The sequence below is a fragment of the Dipodomys spectabilis genome, unplaced genomic scaffold (assembly GCF_019054845.1).
Source record: "Dipodomys spectabilis isolate Male_0828 unplaced genomic scaffold, ASM1905484v1 ptg000461l, whole genome shotgun sequence".
Classification (NCBI taxonomy): Eukaryota; Metazoa; Chordata; class Mammalia; order Rodentia; family Heteromyidae; genus Dipodomys; species Dipodomys spectabilis.
The window spans coordinates 89,552-115,461 of NW_024871138.1; the positions used below are offsets into that span (position 1 = coordinate 89,552).

The 25,910-nt window shown below is 51.5% G+C and overlaps 1 protein-coding gene across 1 annotated transcript; it reads left to right on the forward strand.

Moving 5' to 3' along the window:
• The first annotated feature begins 3,280 nt into the window (after positions 1-3,280).
• On the forward strand, positions 3,281-24,180 carry Fam234a (family with sequence similarity 234 member A). The gene is made up of 13 exons (XM_042668601.1): positions 3,281-3,448; positions 12,197-12,289; positions 14,151-14,442; positions 17,945-18,061; positions 18,306-18,497; positions 19,614-19,744; positions 20,114-20,246; positions 21,254-21,383; positions 21,707-21,847; positions 22,148-22,223; positions 22,419-22,574; positions 23,016-23,118; positions 23,213-24,180. Exons 3-13 carry the CDS (start codon positions 14,175-14,177, stop codon positions 23,422-23,424), a joined length of 1,659 nt encoding a protein of 552 aa, XP_042524535.1. The 5' UTR covers positions 3,281-3,448; positions 12,197-12,289; positions 14,151-14,174; the 3' UTR covers positions 23,425-24,180.
• Positions 24,181-25,910: the final 1,730 nt, after the last annotated feature.

Below are 25,910 nucleotides of genomic sequence, written 5' to 3' on the forward strand. Positions count from 1 at the left end.
GACTTGCGTGTTTGCTTTGTCTTTAAAACAAAAATCATCTGAGGAGGCTTGGGGTTTTCTTGGAGGGAGACGTCTTCTCAATTCCAGCTCCTAATGGAAATAGTATGCCGAGAGCCGAAGTTGCCTCTGCCACTGGAATCTGGAAAGATAAAATGTGGGCTTTTGTGACTTACTTGTTCCAGCCCAACTCACTGGGACCCACAGCTGATTCTGAATATGTATGTTTCTGGCTTTTGTTTCTATAAATTGTAGCACTATTGCGGAAAGGCAGAGAGAGATTGAGAAGGTTTCTCTTCCCAATTTTGGCTAAAACTGTAAAAACATCCCCCCCCCCCCGCTTTTATACTTTATGCCCTCTTTTTTTGGTGAAGGCAAGGGACAGGACCTTGAACCAGGGTTTTTTTTGCCAGGGGCACCAATAATAAAATGAGGGTGCTAACTGGGCCTCTCATGACTTTGCAAGAGCAAATGAAATTAAATTAGATCCTATGATGACTCCCTCTGTAAGTTCATGATCTTCCATTTAGAGGGTAAAAGGAAATGTGAAAACAATTAATATTATGTTGCAATGGAGCTATAATGTGCATCTGGGTGTATAAATTGGGCATATTGCTGTTAATTGACAGAATTGGGTTAGTCTGGCTCTTACTGTACCGTCCACATTACCTTCATCTTTTACCTGAAGACAGGAACAAGTTTGCTAGGGAGTTTCCCCATTTTCATTTTCAACTCTCTCCCCCAAAAATACACAAATATTGCCTCCACAAAGCAGGGCATGTGAACTCTTTAATGCAAACTCAATTACAGAATGTCTTTCCATTTGTACTTAGAATAAGACTTGAATTCCTTTCTATAGGTAATTATTCTAAGAAATCTGGTCCCTGTGGGACCATATCTCCTATGGATTCCACTCTGGATAAGACCATTAGGTGCTACTTCTGGTATTAAAACATCTTTGTTACATTGAAATTGGAAGTTTAAAAAGAAAGACATTCTAAGACTAGGAGGTAGGACACTAGTGGGTCATGCCTTTAATCATAGCTACTCAGGAGGTTGAGATCAGAGGATCCAGGTTCTGTTTTTTGTTGGTTATGGGGCTTGAACTCTGGGCCTGGGTGCTTTTCCTGTGCTCTTCAGCTCAAGGCGAGCGCTCTACTGCTTGAGCCACACCACCGTTTCCAGTTTTTTAGTGGTTTGTTGGAGATAAGAGTATCAGGGAATTTCCTGCCCAGGCTGGCTTTGAACTGTGATCCTTAGATCTCAGCCTCCTGAGTAACTAGGATTACAGGTGGAAGCCACTGGTGCCCGACTAGGGTCCAGGTTTTGAAGCCAGCTCTGGAAGACAAATCCAAGAGACTCATCTTCAGCAAAAAGCTATAGCTCAAGTGGCAAAGCATCAGCCTTGAGCAAAAAAGCTAAGACTTAGTTGGGCAGTAGTGTCTCACATCTTTAATCCTGGCTACTCAGAAAATTAAGATTTGCGGATCAGGTTCAAAGCCAGCTCAGGCAGATAACTCTGAGACTTCTAATTGCAATTAACCAGTAAAATGACAGGAGAGTAGGAATGTGGCTTTGTGGTCGAGTGCTTATCTAGCATGCATAAAGCCCTGGCTTCCATTCCTCAGAATCGAAGAGAAAAGAAACAGAAGTAGCTGGGCGCTGGTGGCTCATGCCTGTAATCCTAGCTACTCAGGAGGCTGAGATCTGAGGATCGCGGTTCAAAGCCAGCCTGGGCAGGAAAGTCCGTGAGACTCTCATCTCCAATAAACCACCAGAAAACCACAAGTGGCGCTGTGGCTCAAGTGGTAGAGCGCTTGCCTTGACCTGAAGAGCTGAGGGACAGTGCCCAGGCCCAGAGTTCAAGCCCCACGACCTACAAAAAAAAAAGAAAGAAACAGAAGTGGCCCTGTGGCTCAAGTGGTAGAGCACTAAACTTGAGCACAGAGAGCCTCAGGGACAGTACTCAGGCAAAAAAAAAAAAAAAAGCCAGAAGTGAAAACATGGCTCAAATAGTAGAGCAGCAGGTTCAATGCCAGCCCAGGTAGGAAAGTCCGTGAGACTCATTTCCAACAAACCACTAAAAAAACGGAAATGGTGCTGTGGCTCAAGCAGTTGTAAGTGCTTTCCCATTTCCCACTTCAGCCAAAAAGAGTTCAGGGACAGGGACAAGGCCCTAAGTTCAAGTCCTAGAACCTGCACAAAAACAAATGAAAAGCAACCCTTAAAGCACAGACCAACATTCTGTGAGGAGACACCATGAGTGAAAAGTGCCTGAAGCCAGGCGCCGGTGGCTCCCGCCGGGCACCCTAGCTATTCCGGAGGCTGAGATCTGAGGATGGAGGCTCAACTCTGGGCCTGGGCGCTGTCCCTCAGCTCTTCACTGGAGCCACAGCGCCACTTCTTGCTTTTTCTGCTTATGCGGTGCTGAGGAATCGAACCCAGAGCCTCAGGCATGCAAGGCAAGCGCTCTACCCCTGAGCCTCCTGCCCAGCCCTCAGGAGACTCTTATCTCCAATGAACCACTAGAAGACCACCAGGAACGCGGAGGTGGCGCAGTGGCTCCATGGTAGAGCGCTCACCTTGAGCTGAAGAGCTGAGGACAGCGCCCAGCCGCGATCGGGCCCACGACCCACAAAAAATAAAGAACTGACGTGCTGGGAGCGATGCGCAGCCTGGAACAGAGGATCAGCCAGAGCGAGGCCGGCCGCCGCCGAGGACAGCCTGGGACGCGGGCGGGGCCGGAGAGGGGACCGCCGGAGCGCGCGCGGCTGAGGCCGCCGAAGGCGCTGCTCCCGCGGCTCCGCCGGAGCCGCAAGCCCAACCCGGGCTGCTCCGGAACTTACGTCAGCTGACGGGCGGAACCGCTCAGACCACGCAGGCCAGAAGTGACATAAGGAAGGCGGAACCTGGCAAGAGCCGGGTCCTCATGGGAGGGAGGGACACAGCTGAGGCTGGAGGAGGCGTGGCCTGGGGCGGAGGCGGGGCCACCCGAGGGGCTCGGCTAACCTGGGAGGGGGCGGGCCCGTGGCGGAGGCGGGCCGCCGGAGCCGCGCGGCTCAGGTGGGAGGGGCGTGGCCCAGGGGGAGGGGCGTCTCCCGGGCGGGAGGGGCGTGGCCCGGGCGGGAGGGGCGCGGCCCGGGCGGGAGGGGCGCGGCCCGGGCGGGAGCGGCGCGGCTCGGGCGGGAGGGGCGTGGCCCAGGGGGAGGGGCGCGGCCCGGGCGGGAGGGGCGTGGCCCGGGCGGGAGGGGCGCGGCCCGGGCGGGAGGGGCGTGGCCTGCGGCTGTAGGCCGCCGCGCTCGCGCGGTCTCTGCTCCCGGGTCCCTGGGCCGTGGATCGCTGGCTCCCGGGCTGCAGCTGAGCCGCTTCCGCCGTAGCTATTTGAGGAGGAGCCGGCGGTGCCGCACCCCCATCTCACAGGCGCGTGGGAGCCCGTCCGGAGCCTGCTGAGGTAATCGCCGGCGCCCCGCGCGGGCCGGGCGGGGTCCGGCGTGCGTGCCGGGCGGCGCGGGCGGCGTCCCGCGAGGCCTGCGGGTCGGCGCGGTGAGCGAGGCCGCTCGGACCGCGGGGCGGGCGCGGCCGGGGGCGCTGGGGGCCCGCGTGGCCCGCTGCGGGCGTGCGGGCTGCGGCGCGGGCCCCGCGCGCCTGAGGGACCCTGGGAGCAGGTCCGTAGGACGGAGGGAAAGTCAGGGAGCAGCTGGGCCCGCGGGCGGGGTGGGGCCGGGCCGGGCACGGTGGGGCGTCGTCTAGGGCTCAGCCGCTTTCCGTGCCTGGGGGGGCTACTGATGTGCCAGGTCAGAGGTCACCGCGGTCGCCGCCGCTGGGACCCGCGCCGCCGTCGCGGTCCCGCCGTCCCCGCCCGCCCGCGCCCGTCCTCCCTCCCTCTGGGCGCGGCCTGTGCGCGGACACCGGCCTCCCTTTGTGACCCCGGTTGGACCTCTGACGTTCTGCTCCTGCTGTTACTCGATAAAAGCAATTTCTACCCTGTGGGAGGAGAGTGCTCCGCTCCTGTCATCCCCCCGAAGCCCTGGGCCTAATGTCAATTTAGGGTTCCTGTGAGTCTGATTATAAATAGCGGGGCCTGGGGAAGGGCCTTCCCCTGACGGCCCGAGCCAGTGGGAAACCAGATTTCCCCAAAGAAAATCAAGGTGCTCTTCGCTAGAGAGAAGGCATGGGTGTCAGATAGAGACAGTTGAACTATGTCCTTTTTGTTCTGGTCGGTTGTGGGGCTTGAACTCTGGGCCTGGGTGCTGTCCCTCAGGTCTTCAGCTCAAGGCGAGCGCTCTACCACTTGAGCCACAGCACCACTTCCGGTTTTCTAATGCTTTATTAGAGATAAGATTCTCACAGACTTCCTGCCCGGCCTGGCTTTGAACCGAGATCCTCAGATCTCAGCCTCCTGAGTAGCTAGGATGACAGGCGTGAGCCACCCGCACCTGGCATGTGGATTTTTTTTTTTAAGTGAACACATTAGTAAATGACTTCCAAAAGAAGTCATTCAGTGGACCATATCAAGAATTTGGATATTTATTCAGACATGTGAATCTTATGTTTATTTTCTGCCAGGGTGACTATGCTTAGTCCTTGAGGAGGAAAGGCAAAAAGAAGTGCCTGGCTGGGCACTGGTGGCTCCCTCCTGTAATCCTAACTACTTAGGAGGCTAAGATGTGAAGTTCATAGTTAAAAGCCAGCCTGGGCAGGAGGTCCAGGAGACTCTTATCTCCAATTAACCACTAGAAAACTGGAAGTGGCGTTGTGGCTCAAAGTGATAGAGCTCTGTCTAGCCTTGAGTGTAAAAGCTCAGGGACAGGGCCTAGTCCCAGAGTTCAAGCCCCACAACCTACAAGAAAAAGAAAAGTGTCTGTTCTTAAGTTCCTCACAGGCTGGGGGTAGGTCTCACCAGACTCGGTGAGTCTAGGGCAGCGTGTGAAGAACATAAGACATCAGGGGAAGTGGACATCAGGCATGAGTTGGCTTTTGCTCAAGTTGCTTTTGCTCAAGCCTAGTGCTCTACAACTTGAGCCACAGTGCTACTTCCAGCTTTTTTGTGTATGTGGGACTGAGGAATCAAAGCCAGGGTATCATACTTGCTAGCTAGGCAAGCACTTTACCACTAAGCCACCTTCCCAGCCCATGAGTGGGCTTTGCAGACAGGAGCAAGTAGAGAAAGGAAGCCAAGTGAAGTGGAGAGTGCAGAACAGCAGTATGGGGTGGGGGGGGAGGTAGCGGGACTGAGACCTGAGGCCTGGGGTGAGCCTGGGCCTGGAGAGGGTGCCTCTGGAGAGGCAGACAGGAGCTGTGATGCTAGGATCATAAGACCCAGAATTAACCTAGGTGTTGGCTTGGTTCTGAAGTGGGGCTGACTCATTCCAGAATTGTAAACAAGGCAGTAACATGACCAGGAGATATTTTTGGAAGATTGGAGAAGGCTCCAGAAATCCTAGTAAGAAGGTTTAGCAATATGACTTAAAACAATGGCTATGGGGCTGGGAAGGTGGCTCAGTGGTAGAGCGCTTGCCTTGCATGCATGAGGCCCTGGGCTCGATTCCTCAGCACCACATAAGCAAAAAGAAAAGAGCCAGAAGTGGCGCTGTGGCTCAAGTAGTAGAGCGCTAGCCTTGAGCTGAAGACCTGAGGGACAGCGCCCAGGCCCAGAGTTCAGGCCCCACAACCGGACCCAAAAAAAAAAAAAAATGGCTATGGAAGGAGGGACTGGGTAGAAGAGATAGATGGGTTAGAACCTACAGGACCTGTTAGATGTTTCACATTTATTCAAAATTGGTTTCTATTCAGAACTCACAAACTTATTCTTATTTGTAAAATCCTTCATGAAAGTTAGATGATCAAGATGTTTAAAAAAAGGTGGAGGTGCCGGGCGCCAGTGGTTCACGCCTGTAATCCTAGCTATTCAGGAGGCTGAGATCTGAGGATTGCAGTTCAAAGCCAGCCCGAGCAGGAAAAGCTATGACACTCTTATCTAATAAACTACCAGAAAACCAGAAGTGGCGCTGTGGCCCAAGTGGTAGAGCACTCGCCTTGAGCTGAAGAGCTGAGGGACAGTGCTCAGGCACAGAGTTCAAGCCCCATGACCGACAAAAAAAAAAAAAAACAAGGGGGAGGCATGGTGCAAAATGACTTAAGTAGCGGCTGGGAAGGTGGCTCAGTGGTAGAGTGCTTGCCTTGCATGCATGAGGCCCTGGGTCCAATTCCTCAGCACCACATAAACAGAAAAAGCCAGAAGTGGCGCTGTGGCTCAAGTGGTAGAGTGGTTGCCTTGAGCTGAAGAGCTGAGGGACAGTGCCCAGGCCCAGAGTTCAAGCTCCACGACTGACAAAAAAAAAAAAAAAAAAAAAAGGCTTAAGTAGTAAGGCTCCAGCCATGAGCAACAAAGTTGAGCAAAGTACAAAGCCCAGAGTTCAAGCCCCACAACCAGCAACAACAACAACAAAGGCTGGAGCCAGGTACCAGTGGCGCAAAGAGAAAAAAGACCAAGTGTGATAGTACACACCTAAAATCCCAGCTACTTAGGAGGCAGACACTCAGAGGATCAAGACCAAGCCCAGGCTGGCAAAAATTTATCCAGACTCCATTTAAATAAACAAGCCTGGCATGGTGATGTGTCTATAATCCCAACTATGGAACAGTATAACTAGGAGATCCGTATCTGACCCAGTCAGAAATTGGAGACCCCATATGAAAAACGGAAAGGAGCTAGAGATATGCCTTAAGTGGCAGAGTCCTTAATTCAAATAGTAATACTACCAAAAAAAGTGGTCAAGTCAGAGTTATACTTTATCTTCTTAAGAGATTTTTCCTCCGCTGTCTAATGTAAGGACTCATTGATAGTGTGAGCATCACAATAAGTGATATCTGCCTAGATTCAGGAAAGAAACTTATTCATGGACAAATTATAAAATTTGTTTTGGATAATAGCTGCTCGTCTGGATGCCAGTCAGTGTTCATTCCCAGCTTATATTGAGGAGATGCCATCCTTGGTTACTTTAAAAGTCTCAGTTACAGGCCTGGGAATGTGGTTTAGCAGTAGAGTGCATATCTAGCATGCTTGAAGCCCTGGGTTTGATTCCTCAGTACCACATACACAGAAAGAGCTGGAAGTGGCGCTGTGGCTCAAGTAGTAATATGCTAGCCTTGAACAAAAGAAGCCAGGGACAGTACCCAGGCTCTGAGTTCAAGCCCCAGAACTGATAAAAAAAGAAAAAAGTCTCAGTTACGTAAAGGAAAGGAACTGTGTTGAGGTTTTTTTGTGCTGACTGTATGTACTGTGATACTTTTGGCTCTAGAGAGCCATGACCTTAAAATTTGTTCTCATTTGAAAAATTATTGTGGGCTTCTTTTTTGTATTGAGATTATTTTTGGTGAAGGCCAGAAATAGTTATTCACTGCAAACAACTGAACACTGTAGTTGTTACTGTCTGATATCTGCTTGCTAAGCTGAAATATCCTACTTGGTTACTGTGGGTGTCTCAAGCATCTGGTGTTCAGCTGCTGTCAATGCATGGATCAGCACTGGCAGTGGCCCAGACCACTTACTATTGCTCAAAGTCTCACTCACCATGGAGCCAAAGGTGGCCTTGAACTTGCTATATAGGCCAGGCTGGCCTTGAGTTTTACAAACATAAATTAGCTCAAAGGAATGTTATAATTTTTAAGATTTTTAAAACCAAAAAACAAGAATTTAATAACGGAGAGAAGATTTACTATTAAAGCAGCCTGAAGTGATACTTTCTGCAAAAGTAGTTTTTAGCCAGATGTGGTTGTGTAAGCCTGTGATCCCAGCACTCAAGAGCAGAGGCAAGAGGGTGGCAGGTTGGGGGACTGTCGGGGCTGCACACACCGGGAGACCCGGTCTCAGAACCAGGGACGGGGGTGTGGGAGGGAGCTTGCCCGAAATGGTTTACCCCTAGCACTGCGAAACACAAATACTTCTTTCACCAAATTTCTGTAGTTCAGAAAAGAACCTCTACTTCCAAGATACCTTTGGAATTACTAGTTATTTGTTCTGACAGTTTTCATTCTGCCCTCCTGGGGGTTTTATCCTTTTTCTATAAAACAATTAGAATGAGGATTTTACTATCTGTTCTCTCTACTTCAGTAACTATTCTCAGAACCCTTGGAGAAAAGGGAGGTACCTTTTATTGAGGTCCATAATTTTATTGAGTTGCACAATTTTATTGTTCCTCTGCACACTTAACCTGTGAGCTCCCTGAAGGACAGGTGTGCCAGTGCTGGTAGCCTTGAACTGAGCAGTGACCCAGTGGTTTCCCTATAGGTCTGTAGTAAAAAAAAAACTATACATAGAAATCACCCTTCACATCACAGTTTTTACCATAACGGAGCTGGGATGTAGCTTGGGCCACCTGAAGCGTTGTCTAGTACTTGGAGAATGTTAATACTTTCTTTGCATCGATGAGCTAATTTTTTCCCCCCTAAGTGCTCTTGGGAGTAGGTAAGACACATCTCCAGTGCTCTTGGGGTTTTTTTGTTGTTGTTGTTTGTTTTGGACACAAGGTCTTGCTCTGGGTCAAACCAAGTGGTTAAGGCTGGCCTCAAACTCTTGATCCTCCTGTCTCTGACTCCCAAATAGCTAAGATTTGAGGTGTAAAACATAATGAATGAGCAAATTCCTTAAACCTGTCTTTTTTGGGGGGTTCATTATGGGGCTTACACTCAGGACCTGAGTGCTGTCCCCTGAGCTCTTTTTTGCTCAAGGGTAGCACTCTGCACTTTGAGCCACAGCACCACATCCAGTTTTCTGGTGGTTCATTGGAGATAAGAGTCTCACAGACTTTCCTGCCTAGGTTGGCTTTGAACCGTGATTCTCAAATCTCAGCCTTCTGAGTAGCTGGGTTACGGTATGAGCCACCAGCGCCGGCTGCAAGCTTAGTGAAAGTGAAATGGCTAGCTGTGGCCGTGCTGATCTTGAGACCTTTGTAACTGCCCTATGCTCTACTAGCTGAGTCGAGTTTCTAGGAAGAAAGTCTTAACCTTGGCATCCTGTAAGCCTTAGGGGATTTATGATCATCTATTTAATTTCCCAAGCCTTTCCTCTTCTGAGTTAAGTCCTCATGCACCCCACTTTGACCTTGGAGGATGCCTAACAGTAATAGTATTGTCCTTTTGGGATAGAAGTCACCACCATGTGGTGTGGCCTGAGTGAGCCTTGGTGTACTCTGGCATTTGCTTTGCACTGTTTAGGGTCCCATTATAAATGAGTTATGCTGTATTTCCCCCTCATCCCCTTCCCCCTCATTCCCATGCCCCCTCAAGAAAGGGAGGGTACCATTATAAATGAGTTATGCTGCCGGGCGCTGGTGGCTCATGCCTGTAATCCTAGCTACTCAGGAGGCTGAGATCTGAGGATCGCGGTTCAAAGCCAGCCTGGGCAGGAGAGACCGTGAGACTCCTATCTCCAATAAACCACCAGAAAACTGGAAGTGGAGCTGTAGCTCAAGTGGTAGAGCACTCGCCTTGAGCTGAAGAGCTGAGGGACAGCGCCCAGGCCCAGAGTTCAAGCCCCACGACCGACCAAAAAAAAAAAAATGAGTTATGCTGTATCTCCCTTCATCCCCTCCCCCCCCGTCCTCTCCCCCCTCCTCCCCCCCATCCTCTCCCCCCTCCTCCCCCCGCCCCCCAAGAAAGGGACATCATTGTAAAGAGTAGTTTTCAGGAACCCAGTAATTATCTTGAAATAGAGCATTTTAGGGGTCTGGCCACTTTCAGTATGTCTTCAAGTTACCACAAAACTCCACTATTACTGATTTTCTCCCCCAAATACACAAAACAAAACAAAACAAAGAATTCTTCTGTTTGGAACCAGATGGCTTTGAAGAATTGACCAGAGCTGCCTGTGGGGAGATTGGTTCTTCCTCTTGAACTTGGTGTGAACCGCTAACCTCATTTCCCCTTGTTAAAGGTTTTCTGTACTTTCTTTTACTGTAAGTGTTGTTTGGATGAAAAGATGCTGCAAAAGTAGTAGAGAGCTACTTGCAACTTCTCTGTCCCTGGATGGTAACGTCTCATGTAAGAGGCAGGAGCCAGGCCGGCCTTACTCCCCCAGCCTCCAGTGTTCACATGTAAGACGCAGGAGCCGGGCCGGCCTTACTCCTCCAGCCTCCAGTGTTCACATGTAAGACGCAGGAGCTGGGCCGGCCTTACTCCTCCAGCCTCCAGTGTTCACATGTAAGAGGCAGGAGCTGGGCCGGCCTTACTCCTCCAGCCTCCAGTGTTCACATGTAAGACGCAGGAGCTGGGCCGGCCTTACTCCTCCAGCCTCCAGTGTTCACATGTAAGAGGCAGGAGCTGGCCAGCCTTACTCCCCCAGCCTCCAGTGTTCACATGGGCTGTGCAGGCCTGAGTCTCACCTACAGCCCTTCAGCTCAGGTAGATTCTGTGAGGACAGCACCACAGTTAAGATGCAGACCTGCCCGTGGAGATAGCAGGGCTCTGCGCAGCACGCCTCACGCTCCCATCCTGGACTGCAAAGCGTTTTCTTCAGTCCTGGGCACGTTGAGTTCTCACCGCTTGCCTTTCTTTTTTTTTCTGGCTTAAACTCAGGGCAGGGCCTCATGATTGGTTTGGCCTTTTTTTTTTTTTTCACTCCAGGTTGGTTCTCTACCACCTGAGTCACAGCTCTACTTCCAGCTTTTTGCTTGTTAAATGAAGATAAGTTCTGCCATCACTGGCTTCTAATCACAATTCTCAGATCTCAGCCTCCTGAGTAGCTAGGAGGACAGATGTGAGCCACCAATGCCCAGCTTCTTTGCCTGTCTTACAGTACTGCCTTACCTGTCCTATAGCCCTCACAGGGGTTTGCTCTTAGAAATCCAGCTCAGCTAGAAGAACTCACGTTGAGCGAGGTAAGCCACGAGCAAAGAGACAAATGGCACATGGTCTCCCTGATAAGTGGATGTTAAATCCAAAATGTTAGGTGATACGACAAAATTAACAAGACTTAAGAAACAAAGGACTTCCACTCATCTGGTCAAATCACTACTAAATAACCCCATGCTGCTGATCACATGTATGGTATATAAGTGCACACTGGAGGGAAACCAGGAGGATGACACAGAACTAGAGCAAATCAGGAAAAATATACAACAGCGGGACCCATCAGCTGCACTGGACCAAAATGAACTAAGCAACACAATGGCAGCGATGGGAGGGAGGGAACAAGTGGGAAAGAGGGAACAGCTGATGCTATGCAAAACAAAAGAAATGTACATACCACCCAATGTGGAAGAGATAACTGAAGCTCATAGAACTCATAAATATTATAGACCGTGATAGACAATTTGCCCCATGAAAGTTAGAATGTATGTGAAATTTGGGAAATTATGTAACCACTAATCACAATAAAAAATTTAAAGAAAAAAAAATGTCTAGCTCAGATGGTGTTTTGGAGAAATGAAAAGCTAGTTGCAGTTTACTGTCATGTTTCATGAGGGAGGAATCAGCCTTACCGCCCGTCTGTTTCGTATGTTTTTGGTGTAAATGACATTTGATTTGATTTGAGCCTGTGATTCTACTTGGGGTTTCACTCTTCCTTTTCTCCCAGCACCCAGGCCCAGAGTTCAAGCCCCATGACCGACAAAAAAAGGGGGGGCTTCTGTGCTGCACACTACCAGCGGCTTCACTACAATTCTAGCTACTTACCAGGCTGAGATCTGAGGAGATCTGAGGATCCAGGTTCAAAGCCAGCCTGGACAGCAAGGTCAATGAGACACTTACCTTCAGTTAACCACTAAAAGTATGGAAGTAGAACTGTGACTCAAGTGGTAGGACAGTAGCCTTGAGCACAAAATCTCAAGGGCCCAGACCCTTAGTGGTAGCCCCAGAACCCACGTATCAAAAAAAAAAGGGGGGGGTGGCCTGTCCTCCCTCTGCTGTGTTTCCCTTCAGGCTGACCGGTTTGGAAGCCAGAACTGTAGTCATCCCTGAGGGCTGATGAGGCATGAAATACAAGGGCAGACTCCACCCACCTACTCCTGGGAGTCACCAGGAGAGCTGTGATGGCACCTGGGCCTCCAGCCCCCACGGAGGGGCTCTTGAGTTAGTCTGGGATGTGGCGTTGTCCCAGCGTAGAGCCGAGGCTGAGAAGCAGCACGGCTGTGGCACAACCTGACGTATTCGTTCACTGGCAGCTTGAGGTGTGTTTGCCAATGGCTTTCTGATCCCATAGATCCCCTGGGCGTATGAAGACACAGATCCCCGTCCCTGCCGAGTGACGAGATGTGCCAGCAGCTGGTCAGGAGCTCCTGCTGACGTGCTCCAGGTAAGGCTGGGGAATGGGCTGAGCGGGTGGAGGGGGAACAGTGTTCTTGCATAGTGCGTGAAATTGAAGGGCGGTTGCCTTTCTGCCTGTAGATACGCTGAATGGTGGCAGTTGGAGATAGCCAAGGCCCAGAGAGCCTATTAGGTAATGGTGGTTCACAGATGGCTTTCTGGCTTCTCATTCAGCTCTCATCGATGCTTTAACTGTTTGAAGTGTCCCTTCTTTGCACATGGGGTAGCTAGATTTGCTGATTAAAGAGCTCTCTTGTCCTCCAAGCCCTGGCCCTTTCCCCTGGACTTTCAGATCTGGTAGCTGCTGGCCTTTCCCCTGGTCCCCTGGTCCAGATCTCCTCTGCCACACCTTGCCATTCCCATTTCAGGGCTGGCTTAATGAGGCTCCTGGTATGACTCATTGTTTGATTTTCCTGTGTTCACTTCATCACCTTGGATAGGATCACCTTTCCCAACCTTCAAGTAATTAAAACTCATGCCTCAGCATTCGAGAGTACACACTGGTTTATTTTTAATTGTGATAAAAGACATGTACCATGTGATGCATGCATGTCACCCCAACACATACGAGGATTGTGAGTTCGAGAGACCCTTGTAAAGCAGTGCATGTGCGCGCGCACACACACACACACGCACACACACACACACGCACACACACGCACTGTTTCCTATTTGATTTTCTCTCCCATAGCCACCCACAGTCCAGTGGCAAGCGGGCCCTGGGCCAGGATAGAGTATGTGTCCCACGTGGCTGACCACCTTCCTCCTGCATGCCGTGGCTGCTTAAACATACTTTCGTTTGTCATTTGTCTTTTATTTTTATTTTATTTATTTATTTTTTTTTGGGTCCGGTCGTGGGGCCTGAACTCTGGGCCTGGGCGCCGTCCCTCAGCTCTTCAGCTCAAGGCTAGCGCTCTACCACTTGAGCCACAGCGCCACTTCCGGCTTTTTTCTTTTTGCTTATGTGGTGCTGAGGAATCGAACCCAGGGCCTCAGGCATGCAAGGCAAGCCCTCTACCACTGAGCCACCTTCCCAGCCCCTTTTATTTTTTTTTTACCATTAGTAAGAAAAGCTAGTGTCAGAGTATGTTAGATTCTGTTGTAAGTGGTTTATATGCATGCTAATTTAATCCTTAAAAGTAGATGTTGTATCCCTTTTACTGATAAGGAAATAGAGGTAAAGACAAATTAAATCCCAGTCCCAGGTCACACAGGCTAAAGGTAAGCTTGACCTCAGAACCCATCTTCAACTAAGATTCCTTGATCGTCAAGTCCATGTGTGAGAATGTAGGTTTTACCAAACTCTTACTTGGGTAGCCTTTTGCGGAGAAGCTGGCCAGATGTGCCCAGCAGATGCAGGCATGACTTAGTTAATGATTAATGTGTGAGTTGCAGTCAGCTGCAACTACCACATGTAGATGAAGCCGGCAGGAAACACCAGTGTGCTAGGTGTAGAGTATTTCCTGCTGGCTCTGCACAACTGGTTTGCCTTTCCTTCTGCGTTCCTTAGAGACCCTAAATAGAATCTGTTGATTCTGCCATCCTACACATTTACATAGTGTTTTATTTTCCTTGTGGTATTTAGTCACTGAATACAAGGCTTCTTGGTAGTTAGGTAAACACTGTACCATTTGAACTATGTATTTTCAATCCTTTGTCTTTATTTTGGATTTGAGGTATGGTTATACTAACTTTACCAAGTCTGGCCTCAAATTCATAATCCTTCTTTCAGCTCTTGAATACACCACCATGCCCCGCTGATAGAGCTTTTGTCTGAGGGGCTGATGGTTCAGAGCTGCTTTGTGCAGTGGGGCAGCTGGCCTTAACCACCTCTTGTTTTATTGATGCAGTGATCATTAGTTCATGCTTGGAATATGCACAGGATGACGGACAATAAGGATTTAGAAGCTGAGAACCACCCCTTGAAGAATGAAGGCAGAAAATCACAAGAAAATCTGAAAAATCAGTTGAAAAATGAAGACCATTTGAAAAGCAAGCCTCTGCAGTCCAGGCTCTCGCGCTGCCGGGCAGTGGCCTTCTTCCTCTCCTTGTTTATCTGCCTTTCTGTAGTGTTTGTGGTCTCATTCCTTATCCCATGTCCAGCATCACTTCAGATGTGGAGGATTGATTACAACGCTGCCGGTGAGCCTCAAAGGGTCTCTCCTCTTGCCAGCTTCCAAGCACTCTCCTGGGCAGCAGGATCTGTCTGACAGGCAGTACTTCATCACTCAGTCACTGGTGACTATGTATCCAAGGCATTCTGGGATTTATAAAGAGAGCTGTTGATTTGGGGGGGCAGTACAGAGTATTAAGCCACACACCCCCAGTCCTTAGGGAACTGTGGAGCAGCCTGAGTACAATGGAAGTACTGCTTGGTTGGGTAAATCAGCACAAGTGGCCTGTTGCTCACATTTCAATGAAAGAAATCAAATGGCTAAGGATTTAGAGATGGCCGTGTAACATGTGAAAAACATGCAGCAGTTACGTTGATGTGCTCTGGCCAATATAAAACTGCACCAAAGTGCACCTTCCTTTCTCTTCCCCAAAATCAGTGCTTGTGAAAGAAAAGCAATTGAATTGGCCTTACTTGGTCTCCTGGGAAACAGCATGTTCCCAGTCAAGCTGATGGTGAGTGTAAGAGGTTTCAGATCTTTGTACACTTTCCCTTTTCTGGTGGGGTAAGCTGGTCCTGGGGCTTGAACTCAGGGTCTGGGCTCTGTCCTGGAGCCTCTCTGTGCTCAAGGCAGCGCTCTACCACTTGAGCACAGCACCACTTCTGGCCTGAGCTGGCTTTGAACCTCAGTCTTCAGCCTCCTGAGTATTAGGGTTGCAGGCATGAGCCACCAGCGACCGGCTTGCCATCTCCTCTCTGTGCCTGCCAGTAGCTAGAGTTACAAGCACACACCGCCATGCTTGCCCTATTGGAATGGGGTCTTACTATTTTTTGTCCAGGCTAGCCTTGAATTATAGTCCTCCCAATTTCTGACCTATCCCTGCCTCAACCAGCAAGCATGTGCCTTCACACTTGGCTTTTATCTAGACTTTTAGTGTTCATAATGCTTGATGGTGTTTAGTGTACATCTTGCTCATCTTTTATTAAATGTATATCAGAATATTCTCTTTTTTCTATGTGTGCTGGTTCTAGGACTTGCACTGAGGGCTTGGATGCTGTCCTTGAGCTTTTGTGCTCAAGGCTAGTACTCTACCACTTGAGCCAGAGCTCCATTTCTGACTTTTTGTGATTGATTGGAGATAAGAGTCTCACAGACTTTCCTGTCTGGGTAGGCTTTGAACTGGGATCCTCAGACCTCAGCCTCCTGAGTAGCTAAGATGACCTGGCTGCAGGTTATGGATCTTTCAACATTAAATATGACTTCACTATTAGTTCAGAGAGATTGTTCTTATCATTAAAGGGTATTGGATTTTGTCAGATGCCTTTTGTATGTCTACAGGTATGTGGTATTCTGTCACATGGAGTATTAGTTGATTTTACATTTGTTGAACCAATGCTGGGTTCCTGGGATGAAAAGCATTAGATCAATAGTTGAGAATCTTTTTTACAGGACAGTACTAAGAATTAAACTTAGGGCCTCGTGCTTGTTACTACTAGTAGAGCAAGTACTCTACTAATTGAGCTAATATTTCCCCTTCCCCATTTTGCTTTTACTCTTGCTGACTTTGCCCAGAACTACCTCAGACTGCAATCTTCTTACCTCTGGCCTTCTTAGTAGCAAGGATTATAGGCATGTACCCCTATGACCAGCTTTTTTTTTTTTTTTTCACTACTGGGGCTTGAACTCAGGGTCTTGAACTCTAATTTTGGCTCTACCACTTAAACCACACCTCCATTTTCAGCTTTTTCCAGTGAATTGGACATAAGAGTCTCAGAGATTTGTCTGCCTAGGCTAGTTCTTTGATCCCTAGAGCTTAGCCTTCTGTGTAGTAGGATTATAAAGCAGAAGCCACTGGTGCCCAGCTTCCAGCTGATTTTTAATAGGGTCTTACTAACTTTTGCCTGGCATGACCTCAAAATCTGGGATTATAAGGATGAGCTACCATGTCTAGCTCTGTTTTCCTTTTTCTGAATATTTTAAATAAAAATTGATTGAATCTGTGGAGTCACACAAAGGGCCATCTGCCCCCACATTTTGCTTATCCATCCATCCATTAATGTACATGACAGTTTCTACTTTGGGGCCATTGTGGATAACGCTGCTATACACAAGTCATATGAATCCTTGCTTTGAATTTTGGCAGATAAGAACCAAAGGAACGCAGCGTCTGGAACACATGCTAATTAACTCTTCTAAGAAGCTGCCAGACATTCTTTACGGTGTTGCACCTTTTTACATTCTCACCAGCAATGCACAAGAGTTCCCAGAACAACATTTGTTTTCTGCTTTTGTTTTTGTTTTCCTGAGTACAGAGTCATAATGGGTCTGAAAAGATATCTTAAGGTTTTTTCATTTCCCTAATTACTAGTGATGATGAACATCTTTTTATGTCCTACTGGGCCTTTGCATCTCTTCTTAGGAGAAATGTTTATCAAATCCTTTACATAGTTTTCAACTGAATAGCTGAATTTGCTGTTTAGGATAGCCTTAAGATATTCTGGGTTGGAAGTGGCACCATGACTCAAGTGGTAGAGCACTTGCCTTGTGCTAAAGAGCTCAGGGACAGCACCCAGGCCCAGAGTTCGAGCTCCACCCCTCCCTCACACACACACACACACACACACACACACACAAAGAGTGATCCCTGTCCTACATATGATTTGTAAATACTTTCTTCTATGTCATGGGTTATCTTACCCTTTTTTGGCGGCGGGGTGGGGAGGGGTTGGGGGGATCAGTTGTGGGGCTTGAACTCTGCCTGGACACTGTCCTTCAGCTCAAGGTGAGCCACAGCACCACTTCTAGTTTTCTTTTTTTTTTGGGTCCGGTCGTGGGGCCTGAACTCTGGGCCTGGGCGCTGTCCCTCAGCTCTTCAGCTCAAGGCTAGCGCTCTACCACTTGAGCCACAGCGCCACTTCCGGCTTTTTTCTTTTTGCTTATGTGGTGCTGAGGAATCGAACCCAGGGCCTCAGGCATGCAAGGCAAGCGCTCTACCACTGAGCCACCTTCCCAGCCCCCTTTTTTTATTTTTGAGTCAAGATCTTAATCTATAGCCATACCAGCGTCAATATGCCTGATCTTGTCTGATCTCAGAAGGTGGTCATTTAAGTCTTTTTGGTGAAAGGAAGCAGCAAGCACTTAGGCCTAGGACTCTCTCCTTAACAAAAGGTGTACAAAAGACCTTTTCATGGTACCAGAATGTCTGTCTTGTTCCTTGGTAGTGCACTTAGGCAATGGAGATGAGGATCTTGAGTTCACAACCAGCCTGGCCTACAGAGCAAGATTCTGTTATGCACACACACATGTACGTGCACACAGAAAGGAAGATGTTCCCATTTTCATCCTCATGAAGATTTGCTGCACTTCTGAAGAGAAACTTTGGAAAATGTATCTTCCTAGTGAGGAATATGCTGCTTTTGTTGGGTGACAGGTTTCAATGCACAACAGACTCCAGAACAAAAGTGCGTGGTGCATGGCCTTCCCCGCAGACAGTCATACCCTCGGCAACACTCTGGATTTTTTTTTTTCAGTCATCTACGACTTTCTGACCATGGAGGACATAAACAGGGACAGGATTCAAGATGTTCTCTTCCTTTATAAAAACACCAACAGCAGTAACAATTTCACCAGATCCTGTGCTGGTGAAGGTAATTTTTACTTTATCTGAACAAGGGACTCTCTGTGGGAAGGGTCCCCCTCCCTTCTATGGTATTTGGGTCTGGCAGAGGTGAGATGGCCGGCTCCCCTCCCCACCCCACGGGGCCAAGGCCATCACTACCCCAGGTAGGTGAGGATTAGGGAAGTGGGTGCTGGCCCAGGCAGGGTCAGTGAGGACAAGAGCTGACAGTGTGGCTAGGCCAGCCTGACCGGCCACTGCGGTTTTCCTTCTAGGCTTTTCCACCCCCTGTGCCTTTGTGGCTGCTGTGTCTGGGGCCAATGGTGAGATCCTCTGGGAGAGGCCTGTGGCCCAAGACGTGGCCCTGGTGGAGTGTGCTGTGCTGCAGCCATCAAACAATGAGGCGTCTTCTACCTGCATCTTTGTAGGAAGACCTGGTTCTCTCATTGCAGTTGACCTATTCACAGGTATGCTGCCAAGGAAGATGTTCTTACTGGGGAGACTTCCAGGTGTGACTACTGGGAATTCACACACCTCAGGTCCTCCAGCTGCTTGGCATGTCACACTCGTGTCTTACGATGCCCAGTTTGCATGTTTCAGTTACATGAGGCCATCGGCATCACCCACATGGGCAAACAAGTGAAGAGGAGATGCGTAATGGCTAATCTGGCCCTGTTGGTGCTTGTACTCTGGGGCTCAAGTTGGCTGAACCTTAACAGGCCGTATGTGAGCACCAGGGGAAGAAAGCATCGTGAGAAGTAACTTGGAGATGGCCCAGAGCCATAAGGCATTCTGTGCCTCGATTTATAGATTTTGGTATTTCCCTTACATGCTGTTGTTTTGCTTACATATGTATTAGCCCAAGTGTGTGTGGTGCTGGGATCCATGCTAGCAAGTACTCTATCACTGATCTACGCATCCAGACCAAAGTCTCGGCTGGGTGGCTCACACCTACAATCCTAGGCTGAGATCCGAGGATCATGGTTTGAAGCCAGCTCAGGCAGGAAAGGCCGTGAGACTTTTTTTTTTCTTTTTTGTCAGTCATGGGGCCTGAACTCTGGGCCTGGGTGCTGTCCCTCAGCTCTTCAGCTCAAGGCTAACACTCTACCACTTGAGCCACAGCGCCACTTCCAGCTTTTTCTGTGTATGTGGTACTGAGGAATCGAACCCACATTCCCAGCCCTAGGCCCTTTTTGGGGCATTCCCCTTCCTGAAGCTAAAGGATGTACCTGTGTCTGGAACCAAGGCAGGTTCCTGGGGGTTTCTAGCCCTGGCAGGGTCAAGTCCTGTCCCCTGAGTAGGCAGGCAGTCATTGGCCAAGTCTCCTGTAACAGACCTTGCTCAGGACCTGCTAATAGGAAACTCAGACACGAAATAAGGAGAGACTAGCAGCTACCATTTTCTTGTGGGCACTCAGTCGCTTTTCACTCGGGCGTATTGTATCTGTCTTTCCTCAATGAAGACCGTTAGCTGTGCTTGCTAATGACCCTGTTTCTGAGCGTGCAGCATGCTTGTGGGTGGATCTGCCATGCAGTTGCCACAGGATTCAGGGCCACAAGCAATGGTGATGTGCCTGGTTCCAGGGAACACCCTGTGGAGCCACCCCAGCAACCTCAGCGAGAACACCTCCGTCCTGAGCCCTCTGCTCCAAGTGCCTGATGTGGATGGCGATGCTGTTCCAGACCTACTGCTCCTCACCCAGGAAGGGAAGAAGGTGAGGATCAGCACGGCTCTCCTCCCAGGTGGCCCAGGCCCATCCGCTTCCTCCCAGAGATGATTTGTGTCTGACCACTTGTCTGGACATTCAGCTGGGGCTCTGTACAGACAGTACACTGGACTGCCCGTCCCTAGAGGCAGCTGTGAGCCCTCCCAGAAAGTAGGGCGGGATTTAGCCCAGGGCCTCCCTTTACCTCCTAAGCAGGGTATGCAACACAGATGCTCCCAGTCACTCGCTCTTATTTCAAGGCATTCTTGCCCCCAAAACCAAGAGAATTGGATGCCTTTTTTCGACAGCTCCTAAAATGCCCCTCTCCCCACTGTGGATCCAGGTCTATCTCTCCCCTGCTGCCCTTTATCACTGCAGGTCAGCGGAGACATCTATTCACTCAACACCGGGCACCAGATTGGCCACAGAGGTGCCCTTGATGTGAATGGAGACCATGGGGCCCTTCTCCACATCACCTGGACAGGTGCACACTACATCCTCCTGCCCTGCGGTACGTCATCTGCCACACACCTGGGACAGACTTTTCTCTCAAAGCCATGTGGGGGGCTGGGAAGGTGGCTCAGTGGTAGAGCACTTGCCTTGCATGCCTGAGGCCCTGGGTTCGATTCCTCAGCACCACATAAGCAAAAAGAAAAAAAACCGGAAGTGGCGCTGTGGCTCAAGTGGTAGAGTGCTAGCCTTGAGCTGAAGAGCTGAGGGACAGTGCCCAGGCCCAGAGTTCAGGCCCCACAACCGACCAAAAAATAATAATAATAATCAAAGCCATGCGGGTCTTTTTTTTTTTAAGTAGTTGTACAGAGGGGTTCCAATTGTGAGTATAATGCCTCTTGGTTAGTGTCACCCCTTCCTTTGTTCCCTCCCTCTTTTTTCTTGCCCTGGTTACATAGTTAATTTTTTACATAATTTACACAGACAGTGTGTCCCCACACACACACTTTGCCCACCTCCTAAGCTATGTTTCCATTTCCTGGTATTCATTTTAATAAACGGTAAATTAGTTATTCAGAAGGGTCGTGCTTTGCACACTTCCCCTAAGTATACTTGGTCTGTTTATGTGTAAATGTATCGAGCCCTATATGTGTTGTCAAGTGGTGCTGTTCTTACCTAACAGGCACTTGGGAGAAAACTGTTTCTGAGGGAGGCTACTCCTGCTGTTCTGTTCTGTGTGTTTATTCTGTCAGTGCTCAGGGCCCCCACTCTTACTTGCCATTCTTGCTCAGGACTGGTGCTCTACTACGGGAGCCACACCTTTACGTCCTGCTTTGTTGTTGTTGTTTGTCAGTTGGATATAGACTTTTTTGCCTGGGTTGGCTTTGAACTAAAATCCTCAGGTCTCAGCCTCTTGATCAGCTAGGGTGACAAGTGTGAGCCAGCGCCACATAGCTCCTTGCCTGTGTTGAGAGTCGACACACACTGGCGGTCCGGGGTGCATGTGGCACTGCGTGAGCCTGGAAGTGGGAACAACTGATGACGTTAGCTCTTGTGTGTTTTGAATAGTGAGCTTTCTCTGTGGCTGCTCCGTGAAGGGTCTTTATGAGAAGGTGACCGGGAGAGACGGCCCGTTTACGAATGACCCCCTCTGGGAGAACATGCTCAATACCTCTGAACACAGGAGGCTTCTGCACAGGTTGGTCTGACACAGAGAGCTCCGTCCTACAGGCCATGGGCCTCAGTCAGGTATGATCTGTATGGACATGGGGCAGCCAAGCAGGCACTGGGCCTTGCTGGATGTAGGCCACGGCGCCTCCAGCCACAGGAAGTGGGTAGATAAAAGCCAGGTAGCGCAAAGGGGCGGGAGTGCTGACAGGACTCCCGTCCTCATCCCCCTGCCAGCTCTCAGGATAGGGACGGGGAGGGAAGGCTGTGGCGTTGGGCCCCACAGGAAGCCACTCTGCCGCCGAGGCTTATCCCAAAGTCCCTGAGCACTTTTCTCCCACTGTCCTCACCCAGCTCTGGAGAAGTCCGCCACCTGATGAATGTCCAAGGGAACGCTGGTCAGGACGTGCTCCTTGTGACTTCCGAGGCCTGCGTGCTGCTGGATGGGCAGGAGCTGACCCCCAGGTGGACCGTCAGTGGAGCCCGGATCCTGAGGTACAGAGTTTTTCTCCAGAGCTGGGCAGTGGTTGCAGACCACACATGGGTCAGCCTCTCCAGAGTCCCCAGCCCACGGGCCCGCTGGCACAGCAGATGGCACCTCCACCGGCAGAATCTCACCTGTCCTTGGCCTCCGGGTCTGGGGGCCAGCTCCTTGTCCTGGGGCTGGATGTGGCAGCCCCAGCCTGTCTAGATGAAGCCACAGAAGACTGAGTGTCGTACCTGTCCCAGGAATTGCCCTTATCTTAGAACTCCTTACGGAGACCCCTTGTGACCTCTTGTTCTCTCTCTTTCTAGAAAACCCATCCTCGGCCACTACAAACCAGACACCCTCGCTGTGGTCATTGAAAACGGAACCGGCATTGACAGACAGGTGGGCTGGGCTTTCTCTAGAGTCTAACTTGTCTAAGGACAAACTTTGTGAAAGAAGACAGGATTCTGGCCCTGGTAGTGCTGCCTTCGGAAGCGGTGAGGAGGTTCTGGCTGTCCTCGGAGCATGGCTGCCTGCAGTGTTGCTGGCACACGCTGGGGCTGACAGATGGTCTCTCAGCGTCTCCTCCTTCCCCAGATGCTGTTTCTGGACCTCAGCACTGGGGCTGTCCTATGGAGCCAGGCTCTCCCAAGCTTCCCCGGCACCCCGCCATCTGTCAGCCTGCTGACCACAGACCACCGCTCAGCCTTCTTCTTCTGGGGCCTCCATGAGTTGATTGGCACCAGTGTGATGGTATGGGGATCCTATCAACATCATTGCAGAAGCCAGGGACAGAGCCCAGGCCAGGGCCCTCCTGGAGGCTGTCCGTGACTGGGCCAGTGCAGGATGGGGGGCGGGAGGGGGTGTGTGTCCTGAGGAAGTCTTCTTGGGGCATGTGAGAGGGAGCTCGAGAGACTCTGAAGGCCTGTGTTAGGGCAGGCACTAATGGATACCAGGAAGACCAGAACCAGGCCCAGGTTGGGGGAAGAGGGAGTTGCAGGTAGGTATGGAGAGGAAGTTACCTGTTTGTGAGCCCCTAGGCTGGACCAGGTTGACACAGAGCTCTAGGCGTGGTCGCTTTGACAGCGCCATCCATGGGGGGTGACCTGAACACTGCCCAGGGCGAGGCTGGGACCCAGGTCTGGCTTGGACAGGAATAGCAGGAGTGAGGCCTGTTGCTGGTCCCCACCCCAGGAGCCCCGAGATGCCCGGCACAGCCTGTACATGTTCCACCCCACCCTGCCCAGTGTCCTGCTGGAGCTGGCCAATGTGTCTGCCAACGTTGTTGCCTTTGACGGTGAGTACAGCATCAGCCGCAGGCCTGGGGCTGCTCCCCACCCCAGCTCTGCGCTGGCCGGTACTGAGAGGTGCTGTTCCCGTGTCCCCCACAGTGGTCCTGTTTGAGCCGAATCGCCATGCTGCCTATGTGCTCCTGACAGGCCCTGCAAGCTCCCATGAGCCTGGCCTGGTCTCCGTGGCCAAGCACAAGGTGCAAGACCTGGTCCCCGGCAGCAGAGTGGTCCGCCTGGGTGAGGGCGGGTCAGAGAGCGACCGGGCCATCAAGGACCGCTTCTCCCGGCTGAGGTACCTCAGTGCGGCCTAGGTGGCGTCAGCTGGAGCACAGGGAGCCGTCCACTCCCCGCTGCCGCCCTGCCGGCCCCTCCCTCCGGACAGCATGACAGCCTCCTCGGGAGCTGTGGCCTTACTAGACGTGTGGGGTGGTTGGTGGGAGGGCACCCCGGGCCTCCTCCAGCACACCTGTCCTCCTGGCCCTCCACAGTCTTGCCTACAGCCAGGGGTCAAGGCCAGACTGCCTCCCTGTTGTCTCCCTGGACCACTGGGCAGCGCCCAATCTCCGTGCCCTCCTTACTACTAGCCTCTCACCTCACGGGAGGGGCCATGGCGGAGAGGCACCCCGCCCCCGCTCAGGCACTGGTTCCCTTCCTCCTGCTCCTGCACCAACCCCACCCTGGGGGGGCGGCCAGCCCTGGAGGCACCCGGAGAATCATGGGAACTGGCGCCTGTGCGGCCCCTCCTAGAACAGATGGAAGGTGTTGGGTGAGGAAGGAAAAGAATGGTTCTCAGTTCTGGAGAGCAGGGACTGTACCGCAGTGGATGGTGCCCTTAAGGTCCCAGGTGCATGTCCAGTCTGCCCCTCAGGAGGTCCCTGTGCCCAGGGGAGGGGAGCACCTCCTGCTCCACTCCTAGTGCTCACCTGAGCAGGACCCACTTCTGTGCCTTGTTGCTACTGAGGCCCAAGGGCAGCCGTGTACCGGACCGGAGCCCGAGCTTTGTAGCCAAAGTAGCCCTCTGACTCCGCCATAGCAGAAAACAACAGCATAAATGATTTGCACTGTCACTGGCCAAGTGTGAGTCTTGTGCCATCTGCCTGCTCCTGCACCGGGAGTGGTGACCAGGAGGGGCTGGCCATACTGTGTGTGTTTTTTTTTTTTGGGTCCGGTCATGGGCCCTGAACTCTGGGCCTGGGCGCTGTCCCTCAGCTCTTCAGCTCAAGGCTAGCGCTCTACCACTTGAGCCACAGCACCACTTCCGGCTTTTTGCTTATGTGGTGCTGAGGAATCGAACCCAGGGCCTCGAGCATGCAAGGCAAGCACTCTACCACTGAGCCACCTTCCCAGCCCGGGCTGGCCATACTGTGGACTCCAGGGGGCCACACAGCAAAGCGCCCACCCATATCCACCCAGTAGGTGTGCCAGCTGCGCCCACACCACATCCACAGGCTCTCTAGGATGAGGACTTCTGTGCCGTGGGAAGATGGCGGCCCTGACAGAATGTCCCCCCCACCCCCCCGAGCCCGGGAAGATGGCGGCCCTGACAGAATGCCCCCCCACCCCGGGAAAATGGTGACCCTGACAGAATGCCCCCCACCCCAGGAAGATGGAGGCCCTGACAGAATGCCCCCCCACCCCAGGAAAATGGTGACCCTGACAGAATGCCCCCCACCCCAGGAAGATGGAGGCCCTGACAGAATGCCCCCCACCCCGGGAAGGTGGCGGCCCTGACAGAATGACCCCCACCCCAGGAAGATGGAGGCCCTGACAGAATGCCCCCCCACCCCAGGAAAATGGTGACCCTGACAGAATGCCCCCCACCCCAGGAAGGTGGCGGCCCTGACAGAATGCCCCCCACCCCAGGAAGATGGCAGCCCTGGTAGAACAGGTAGAACCTGGGACAGGTGGGGTGCACTCTGGAGAGTTGTTTACTGGTTGCCGTGGGCAGGCAGTCTGTGAGGCTTCATGGGAGACCCTGGTTCCATGGCCAGAGCCCCTCCCACACAGCTTCTTGGGCTCCCTCTGCACCTGCACAGCCCACTTTCCTTGGAGGCAGGGCACAGGTGCGCTCCTCAGCCCCCCCCCCCCCCCCCAGTCTGGACAGATCCGGCCCAGAAGGCCCAGTTCCTCCATCAGCCCTACAGCCCAGGACTCCACACACCTCCCCATCACATCACACACCACAGGCCTGTGCTGCACACGCTTGCCACATGCCACATGTGTGCACACCACAGGCGGGACCTTGGGAGGTGTTCAGAACGCATGAGGACCAGCAATTTTATTTCTGTGCAGCAGCGGGACTAGGGGCCAGTGCTGGGGATGGGGTGGTGTGGAGGGAGCCAGTCTGGGGCCCTATTCTGGTATACAAGAGGCATAGGGGCACTTAACACCGGTGACGCAAGTGACACCAGCACTGCCACCTTGGTGGGAGCCTCATGGTTTGAGTCACGTGTACGCCAATCTGGTAGGAGAGGCCAGGGCTCTGGTGGGAGCGGGTGCCGTGTACAGTGGGTCACAGCGGGAGACTGGAGCCGTCTTGGGCAGGTGCAAGCACACAGACAGGCCCCGACTTATCTTTTGGAAAGTGTGCCTCACTGGCTCACCTAATGTTCTGGAGACTGGACGGGCATCCAACGATGAGCTGAAGAACACAGGCCGCAGGGGCTCTGAGGGGCTCTGCCGGCCTGCCCTCTAGTGACAGGGCTTGCTGCAGCTGAGCTTAGCCCCCTCCTGGAGTCACAGCTGGGCCAGCCCTGCAGTGAAGAGGAGAGTGGCCGGAGGTGACGGAGGAGAGCAT

Bases quoted from the DNA above. Each gene is read 5' to 3' on its own strand.
- Fam234a (XM_042668601.1), top strand. From the start codon at position 14,175: ATGCACAGGATGACGGACAATAAGGATTTAGAAGCTGAGAACCACCCC. The intron at 18,062-18,305 runs GTAATTTTTACT...TTTTCCTTCTAG, and splicing joins CAGATCCTGTGCTGGTGAAG to GCTTTTCCACCCCCTGTGCC. The intron at 22,224-22,418 runs GTGGGCTGGGCT...CTCCTTCCCCAG, and splicing joins GAACCGGCATTGACAGACAG to ATGCTGTTTCTGGACCTCAG.